The sequence below is a fragment of the Aquarana catesbeiana genome, linkage group LG10, assembly GCF_042186555.1.
Source record: "Aquarana catesbeiana isolate 2022-GZ linkage group LG10, ASM4218655v1, whole genome shotgun sequence".
Taxonomy (NCBI): Eukaryota; Metazoa; Chordata; class Amphibia; order Anura; family Ranidae; genus Aquarana; species Aquarana catesbeiana.
In genome coordinates this window covers 231,263,193-231,273,006 of record NC_133333.1, presented here as the reverse complement: position 1 = coordinate 231,273,006, position 9,814 = coordinate 231,263,193, and the positions used below count along the sequence as shown (strand labels likewise).

Here is a 9,814-nt window from a genome sequence, read left to right as displayed (position 1 = left end):
CCAAAATTAAAAAAAAAAATGACGTGGGAGTCCCCCTAAATTCCATACCAGGCCCTTCAGGTCTGGTATGGATATTAAGGGGAACCCCGGCCAAAATTTAAAAAAAAAAATGACGTGGGGTTCCCCCTAAATTCCATACCAGACCCTTCAGGTCTGGTATGGATTTTAATGGGAACCCCGCGCCAAAAAAAAAAAAAAAAACAGCGTGGGGTCCCCCCAAAAATCCATACCAGACCCTTATCCGAGCACGCAACCTGGCAGGCCGCAGGAAAAGAGGGGGGACGAGAGTGCGGCCCCCCCTCCCTCCTGAACCGTACCAGGCCACATGCCCTCAACATTGGGAGGGTGCTTTGGGGTAGCCCCCCAAAACACCTTGTCCCCATGTTGATGAGGACAAGGGCCTCATCCCCACAACCCTGGCCGGTGGTTGTGGGGGTCTGCGGGCGGGGGGCTTATCGGAATCTGGAAGCCCCCTTTAACAAGGTGACCCCCAGATCCCGGCCCCCCCCCTGTGTGAAATGGTAAGGGGGTACATAAGTACCCCTATCATTTCACGAAAAAAGTGTCAAAAATGTTAAAAATGACAAGAGACAGTTTTTGACAATTCCTTTATTTAAATGCTTCTTCTTTCTTCTATCTTCCTTCATCTTCTGGTTCTTCTGATTCTTCTGGCTCTTCTGGTTCTTCCTCCGGCATTCTCGTCCAGCATCTCCTCCGCGGCGTCTTCTATCTTCTTCTCCTTGGGCCGCTCCGCACCCACGGCATAGGGGGGAGGCTCCCGCTCTTCTCTTCTTCTTTTCTTCTCTTCTTCTCTTCTTCATTTTCTTCTCCGGGCCGCTCCGCAATCCATGCTGGCATGGAGGGAGGCTCCCGCTGTGTGACGGCGCTCCTCGTCTGACAATTCTTAAATAACGGGGGGCGGGGCCACCGGGTGACCCCGCCCCCCTCTGACGCATGGTGACTTGACGGGACTTCCCTGTGGCATTCCCCGTGACGTCACAGGGAAGTCCCGTCAAGTCACCGTGCGTCAGAGGGGGGCGGGGTCACCGGGTGGCCCCGCCCACCCGGTTATTTAAGAACTGTCAGACGAGGAGCGCCGTCACACAGCGGGAGCCTCCCTCCATGCCAGCATGGATTGCGGAGCGGCCCGGAGAAGAAAATGAAGAAGAGAAGAAGAGAAGAAAAGAAGAAGAGAAGAGCGGGAGCCTCCCCCCCATGCCATGGGTGCGGAGCGGCCCGAGGAGAAGAAGATAGAAGACGCCACGGAGGAGATGCTGGACGAGAACGCCGGAGGAAGAACCAGAAGAGCCAGAAGAACCAGAAGAACCAGAAGATGAAGGAAGATAGAAGAAAGAAGAAGCATTTAAATAAAGGAATTGTCAAAAACTGTCTCTTGTCATTTTTAACATTTTTGACACTTTTTTCGTGAAATGATAGGGGTACTTATGTACCCCCTTACCATTTCACACAGGGGGGGGCGGGATCTGGGGGTCACCTTGTTAAAGGGGGCTTCCAGATTCCGATAAGCCCCCCGCCCGCAGACCCCCACAACCACCGGCCAGGGTTGTGGGGATGAGGCCCTTGTCCTCATCAACATGGGGACAAGGTGTTTTGAGGGGCTACCCCAAAGCACCCTCCCAATGTTGAGGGCATGTGGCCTGGTACGGTTCAGGAGGGAGGGGGGGCCGCACTCTCGTCCCCCCCTCTTTTCCTGCGGCCTGCCAGGTTGCGTGCTCGGATAAGGGTCTGGTATGGATTTTTGGGGGGACCCCACGCCGTTTTTTTTTTTTTTTTTGGCGCGGGGTTCCCCTTAAAATCCATACCAGACCTGAAGGGTCTGGTATGGAATTTAGGGGGAACCCCACGTCATTTTTTTTTTTTTAATTTTGGCCGGGGTTCCCCTTAATATCCATACCAGACCTGAAGGGCCTGGTATGGAATTTAGGAGGACTCCCACGTCATATTTTTTTTAAAATTTTGGTTCGGGGTTCCCCTTTGGGGAATTCCCATGCCGTTTTTATCAATGAACTTCTATGTGTATTGTCGGCAATGCAATAGCCGCGGGTAGTTTTAAATGAGTTTTTTCCTTCAAAATGTCATTTTGCTGTCAGACTGTTCTAAACACAGGAAACATGCGCCCCTTTACAGGCATACTATAGACACCCCCCAGGTACGAAATTTAAAGGGATATTACACTTTTATTGTTTGACTTTAAGCATTATTAAAATCACTGCTCCTGAAAAAACAGCCGTTTTTAAAACTTTTTTTTGCATTGATCCATGTCCCCTGGGGCAGGACCCAGGTCCCCAAACACTTTTTATGACAATAACTTGCATATAAGCCTTTAAAATTAGCACTTTTGATTATTCATGTTCGTGTCCCATAGACTTTAACGGTGTTCGCATGTTCGAACGAACTTTTTTCCTGTTCGCATGTTCTGGTGCGAACCGAACAGGGGGGTGTTCGGCTCATCCCTACTAGCTACATGTTTATAGTGTAAATATTGATCTTTGCATTGTTTAGCAGTGAAAACTGGCATTTTAGGTACTTTTTCAGTGTCATTAAAAACTTTGGCTCTGTCAGTAAATTTCATGATTTTTGCCAGTAAAAAATTGGTGCTGCTTATAAATTTTGTCATCCTGCCAGTAAATTGCACTTCGGGGGGTTGGCAACACTGAATCCTGGTAACCAATTACAAGAAACGTCTACCTCTGTGCTTGCCAACAAGGTTTTCTCCACCAAGTACTAAGTCATATTTTGCATGGGGATAAAATACTTATTTTACTCACTGAACTACAACTCAATTTATAGCATTTCTTTTACATGGTTTTTCTGGATTTTTGGTTGATATTCTGTCTCTATCGTTTAAAATACATCTATGATAAAAAAATTATAGACCCTTCATTTATTTGTAAGTGGGCAAACTTGATCCCCCTTGAGGGGATCAAATAATTGTTTTCCCCACTGTATAATATTTGGGTATTCTAAGTAATTTTCTTGCAAAAAATACAGATTTTTACTTGAAAACAACAAATGTAAAAAAAAGCCTGGTCTTAAAGTGGTTAAACCTTTGCAAACTCAGATGGCAATCATAGCTCAGTCAGCACTATTCCCATGACTGCTTTATAAATATATTTATGATTATATTACAATAAAATGTAACCACCTTATTTCAAAAGAATTTTAATAGAACTCAAACATTAAAGTTTAGTTGAAAGCAGAAATCAAAGAGGTGAAGTTCAGCATTGCAGGACGATGGATTCCACAACACATAAATTCTATCATGTACATGGAATGGATTCCAGAAGTCATCTTGATACATATTTCTCTAATAAGGAGGACATGGTCTTTGCAGAGGATACTTTAAAATTTCCAATGGTGATGATTCACTATCAGTTCAGCACCGGTATGTACAGCATAGATTGATATTTTAAACAAAAAATGTTGTTAATAAATCTAATGCCGCGTACACACGAGCGGACTTTACGGCATACTTTGCCCGGCGGACGGGATTTCGTCGGACAATTCGATCGTGTGTGGGCTCCAGCGGACTTTGTTTTCTCAAAAGTTGGACGGACTTAGGCTCCATTCACACTAGTGCGTTTTTTGATGCATTTTGCATTTTGCAGAAATGCACGGGAATTTTTTAACATGGGTTCCTATGGAACATGTTCACATCAATGCCTTTTTGTTTCTCTGCATTTCTGGAAAGGGTCGGGGACTTTTTTTCATGCAAAAAGCAGCGTTTTGCATGTAATGGATTTCAATGGACAAGCATCAAAAACGCAAGTGCACCGTTTTTGCAGCGTTTTTGATGCGTTTTTGATGCGTTTTTGCCAGTTTTTTTTTTTTTTTAATTTTTTTAAATTTTTCTTTAATTTTTTTTAAATTTTTTTTTAGACTGTAAAAAAAAACTGTAAAAAAAAAACAAAAAACGCAAAACGCAAATCGCGACAAAAACGCCGCAAAAACGCCGCAAAAACGCTGCAAAAACGCTGCTCAAAAACGTGGCAAGCATGAAAAAAAAACCTCCAAAAACGCTCAAAAGCAACATGCATAGGTGTGAATCGAGCCTTAGATTTGAAACATGTTTTAAATCAATCCGTCGAACTCGAGTCCGGTCGAAAAGTCCGCTGGTCTGTATGCTAGTTCGACGGACGAAAGGCTAGGCTAGGGCAGCTATTGGCTACTGGCTATGAACTTGCTTGTTTTAGTCCGGTCGTACGTCATCACGTACCAATTTGACGGACTTTGGTGGATTGTGTGTAGGCAAGTCCGTTCATTCAGAAAGTCCGTCATAAAGTCCGTTGAAAAGTCCGCCGGGCAAAGTCTGCCGTAAAGTCCGCTCGTGTGTATGCGGCATTAGAGTATCACTCACATAGGTGGCAGTCCCCATAGCTCTGATCTCACAGTTCCTATTGCTGGTAGAGGGGGAATGCTTTATTTCTTACTCAAATATCATGCTGTTTCTATAAAAAAAATTATATAACTCACTATGGGCTCTTCCACATTTTGCTGTGTTACAACCTGCAAATGAAATTGATTTGATTGATATTTTATAACACCGAGGTACATTAAATTAAATTGAATTTGTAAATAAATAACAATAACAACACAAAAACATTGGGTTTCCTCTGGAGCAACCAACCGCCCTCTGATTTAGTATAATTGGTTGAATGAAGTCTATTTTTGGGTAAATGTTCCTGGAGTAAGCAAGTCCAGGATAAGGGTTTAGACAAGCACCAATCAAGGTTGTGTTCCAGAATTTTTTTTTAGAAACTTCTCCAGAGGGTTTTGAAAAACATTTTATTGTGAAAAGCTGTCTTGGGTGCCACTTCCATGGGAGGCAAACAACAACTTTCAGATTAAGTCTCTGTCCATTTACTCCATCCAATGGCACAATGAAGAGATGGAGAACTCCAACTTGAGGTGGAGAGGTCAACAGTGGCAGCCTGATCCAAAGAAGATTATTGTAAAACAGAATCATAAACTGGTACCACATTATGATGAGACGATAACAAATGATAATTTATTTCTTATGACTGCTTTATTTGGTGAATCACTCTTGTCATTACATTATCACTTTTTATGTATTTGCTTGCAAAAGGTCAATTCACAAACATTATCATACTTGTTTTCCATCTTTAAGGCCCAGTTTACACTTGTATGACTTGTCATGCAACTTTGGACCCCAAAGTCACATGACAAGTTGCACCCCATGTTTTCCAATGAGTATTGTTCATATTTGTGCAACTTAAGACTCAGGACTATTTTCCTTCTACGTTTAGCAGCGTCATGCATTTTTTTTAGTGGCATAGGAGTTTTCAAGCTGCAAAAAACCCCAGGGCCAGCGTGTTCTTGAGCAGCAGCGTTACAGCTGTAAAAATGCCTGATGCTGCTAAAAGCATGTTAATGCTGTATACAGCGATAGGCCACGTCAAGCGTTTTTAAGCTGTAGTAATTGGATTTGGGAGTGGAAAATAGAAGAGGGCAGAGAAACGCTGCTAAATGCAGCTAAACACAGCTAAATGGGCATTAACGCCAATGCGAAATGCTTCTAAAATCGCGTTTTTCCTGGTGTCAGTACTGGCTTTGCAGCTCGTTTTTTTCATGCACTGTGTGCATGAGGCCTTACAGTCACAGTGACTTTAAAGTAGTTCCTGTATTACTTTGGTCAGACTTTTATGCAACATGAGGGCCATAGACTTCAATGTAAACCCTCAAAAGTTGCATGAAAGTCACACCTGAATCATATACATGTGTGTGCGACTTTGTAGAGCACATGCAATCACATGGTCAAAGCCAAAGTCGCAGGCAAAGTCACACTCAAGTGGCATCAAAGTGGCATCAAGTCACACTGTAAAGTCGCAGTGGAAATCACACAATTTGGAAGTCGCACAAGTGTGAATGGAGCCTAAATGATCCGAACAGATGTAGAGCAAAGTTTCTCTGCAAATGGCCCTCTGACCCCTTTATACTCTCCTTACCCTCCATCTCTCTCTCTGTCATTAAAGAGGAGTTCCCATTTAAAAAAATAAATAAAAGTCAGCAGCTAGAAAATACTGCAGCTGCTGACTTTTAATAATCGGACACTTACCTGTCCCACGGTCAAGCGATGCGGGGGATAGAAGCCCCGCTCGTCTTCCCCTCCGTTCGGTGCCACCGGCATTGCAACTGTGGGCGCCGGGCTGTGGCTTCACAGCCGAGCACCCACTGCACATGCGCGAGCGGTGCCGCGCGCCGTGATTGGCCGCTCAGTCATCTGGGACCTGTAATGTGTCCCAGATGATTGACAAGAGGGAGGGAGCAGAGCTGAGCCCTTCCTGTGCCGAGGGGAAGTGATGTCACCAGCCCATGCACTGAAAGAGGCAGACTACGAGGGACCCCCCTAGCAACAGGCATTTAGAGGTGAGTTTAAAAAAAAAAATTCCAAATTTTTTTTTATTTTTTTAAGCACATTCATGCATTTTTTTTTTTTTGGGTGGAACACCACTTTAAATGCCAAATGTTATGAAAATTTGAAATCTCTTTGGCAGTGAAATTAGTTTCGGGTAAGATAACATCTGAATCTCTAATATTCCTCCAGGTCGAGCTGAGGGTACATTTTTGATTGACATCAGCATTGGTTCCTTCATTCACCATCTTTATTCCGCCTCTAAGTTTTTCAAAAAAATAGTCCTATTAAAATTCCAAGAGAAATGTATTATGGAACTGAACAGATGGCTACATGACCGTACCGGAGCATATGATTGGTCGCATACATCATCAGCCGCAGCTGAGTTGGAAGGAACGAGGTGATTTGTCCCCTTTCTGATTTTTGTATTTTAGGTTGCAGAAGATTGTTTCTTTAAAGGCAACTTCTATTGTTTTTGAGTATATTTCATTTATTAAGTTGTTTAAAATACAAACTTTTTTCATTTTTTTAGTCAGGTAACTTTGAAATATTGTATTTCAAATGTTCAAATCTATGTTTTCATCCAGAAGATGGAGCTCTCTGCTCTTTATAATGTTTTTATTCCAGCTCTCCTTATCTACTGTGCTGAAAAAGCCTATTCACTTTTTTAAAGTAGAAGTCCAGTCAAATCTAAACTTAACCCTGCTCTCACCCCCATTCTAAGCCCTATACTAACTACCCTGAAAAACAAAGGATGTCTTTGCTTACCTATTCTGAGGGCCCTCCAGTCCAAACCGACTACGGTAGTAAGTCTATGGGTGAAGAGTAATCACTGCTCAAGGTCGATCTCCACCTATACCACCTCCACGGCACACTACCAGGTGCTGGCCCTGTCCATTACAGGCTTCACAGTAGAGGAAAAGGGTCTGGTCGGCCGCCCATTTGATAAAATCAATTTTATTAAGGAGACATATTCCAAATAGACACTCCACAATGTACAATTGAGGGAAAAAAAGCACTAGCTGGTGTGCCATTTTCCCTCGATTGTACATTGTGGAGTGTCTATTCGGAATATGTCTAAATTAAGGTGATTTTATCAGATGTGTGGCCGACCAGACCCTTTTCCTCTACTGTGAAGCCCATAACGAACAGGGCCAGCACCTGGTAGTATGCAGTGGAGGTGGTACAGGTGGAGACCAACGTTGATTACGCGCAGGCCCGGACTGGCCATAGGGCAGACCGGGCATTTGCTCGGTGGGCCAGGGCCTCCCGCTCCCTGGCCTGTTGATGATCAGGCCGCACAGCGAAAGGTAAGCGGCGCCCGCGGCCTGGAGAGTGTTAACACGGGCTGCGACCGCTGCTCACCTACCACTATGCGGTCAAGCCTGTGTCATCTCCAGGCTCCGGCGCAACTACAAATGACATTAGCGGCTGATTGGCTAGCTGTGTGTGAGAGAGACACACAGCTCAGCCAATCAGCCGATAACGTCAACTGCTTGGACACTGCTCCTCCTCCTCCAGCCTCTCTACTCCCTGTGAATGCCCCGTCCATTCCCCTGTGTCTGCCCCGCCCACGCTCCCTGTGTCTGCCCCGCCCATGCCCCCTGTGTCTGCCCTGCCCACGCCTCCTGTGTTTGCCCTGCCCACGCCCCTGTGTCTGCCCCACCCACACATCCCCTGGGAGATGTGAAGGAAGATTTAACACAAGATTAAAAGCTGCAGGCAGCCTGCGCCTGAGCCTGAGCCTCCAACCTGGGGTGAGTAAGGTCACCCTCTTTCCTGCCTCCCAGTGTATACATAAAACAAATTTAGGTGGTGCTCTGTGGACTCTGATGCAAGAGGGGGGCTTTGGTGAGCAGAGACCCCCTTACATCAGAGTTCCCCTTTACACCAGAGTCCACAGCATTCCCCTCTAAATCAGGGTTCTCAGAACACCACTGTGTGGACTCTGATGTAAGGAAGCAGAATAAAAGGGGGGGCAAGATTGCAGGGACACTGTAATATAAAGGGGACTGCACTGTAAAGGGGCACTGTAATCATTACAGTGCAGTCCCCTTTATATTTATATCATATTTTTATATGTGCAGTGTCCCTGCACATTACAGCGTGGAGGACCGACACCCCCCCTCGGGTCCCTGGGCTGCTCAGTCTAAAATGCCCGGGCGTATTTTTTGTCCCAGTCTGGGCCTGATTACGCGTAACCTATAGGCTTACTATGGGGCATCCTTAGTTAGTTGTCCCTCCAATACACTGAAGCCGACTCTGGGAGCTGATCATGTGACCAACCAGACCATTTTCCTCCACTGTGAAGCCTATGGGTGATGTCACCACCCAGGCACTGCAGCCGTTGTTGGCGATCTCTCCTCTCCAAGGAAGCCGGCTGCTGAGAAGATCATGTGACCAGACCAGAGCACCTTCAGAATAGGTACCAATTTCCTTTACAGGGTAGTTAATATAGGGTTTAGAATAAAGGTGGGAGCAGGTTGAAGTTAAGAGAGTATTTGATTGGGCTTCTACTTCAATAGCTCAATCTGTAACTTATATATAGAACTTAGATCAGCCATGCCCTGGATTTGAGCAGTTCCAGCTCTCTCTAGTTTTTCTGATATACATCAGCTTGGGTGTCACCAATGCAGATAAAGGATTTCTACTGTGTTCAAGTCAATAGGGGTACATTTTTTGATGGTCACTTTTGGCCCTTTGATAAGGGAGGTGTATTACAAAATCCCAGCAGGCTTGTATTTCATAAGCAGCTGGTATTGGCCCATTAACATGTAGAAGAGAAAAGTACAGAGATCTTGTACTTACTGTAATTGCTCATTAACCACTTGCTTACTGGGCACTTAAACCCCCTTCTTGGTAAGGGATCTGTGATCAGCCGAGTCTCATTGACTGGATGAATAAGGTGAATATTTATGCATATAAAAAAAGAAAGGTAATAATAATTTTCTATAATGAGATGTATTTTGTAATATATATATATATATATATATATATATATATATATATATATATATATATATATATATATATATATATATATTAAAACTGAATTTTAGGCAGATATAAAAGACTCAGATTAACGGAGCTCTGTAATCATTTTAAGTGCAAATGTTGTCCGCCTCTTGCAGTCTCTGTAGTACAGGACTGGAGTGTGAGAGGAAAAAGCAGCACACGGCGACGCTTGAGAAAGATACTAAAGTAAGAAGATTAGAAGAACTCATGGGATTCTGTGGCAGTGAGTAAGCAAGTCTAGTGAGAGAGACTGGGAGCTCAGTGGGCTGAGAATCTACAAGAAGTGATTGTATAAAAGTAAAGGAGTTTGTTACAATTTGTGTTAGGAACTGTTCTAAGACTGTTGCCAAAGGTGACAGCGCTCCTACACATGCAGATGTGGTGTCTTGCTGGATGCCTTTCCCT

The 9,814-nt window shown here is 44.3% G+C and overlaps 1 protein-coding gene across 1 annotated transcript in view; it reads left to right on the top strand.

Annotated features, from left to right (window-relative positions):
• The first annotated feature begins 3,190 nt into the window (after positions 1-3,190).
• LOC141111264 (indolethylamine N-methyltransferase-like) overlaps positions 3,191-9,814 on the top strand; it is a 65,297-nt gene continuing 58,673 nt past the window's right edge. Inside the window, exons 1-2 of the mRNA XM_073603407.1 lie at positions 3,191-3,406; positions 6,587-6,794. Coding sequence (XP_073459508.1) covers positions 3,256-3,406; positions 6,587-6,794 — 359 coding nt within the window. The 5' untranslated portion in view covers positions 3,191-3,255. The remainder of the gene's footprint in view (positions 3,407-6,586; positions 6,795-9,814) is intronic.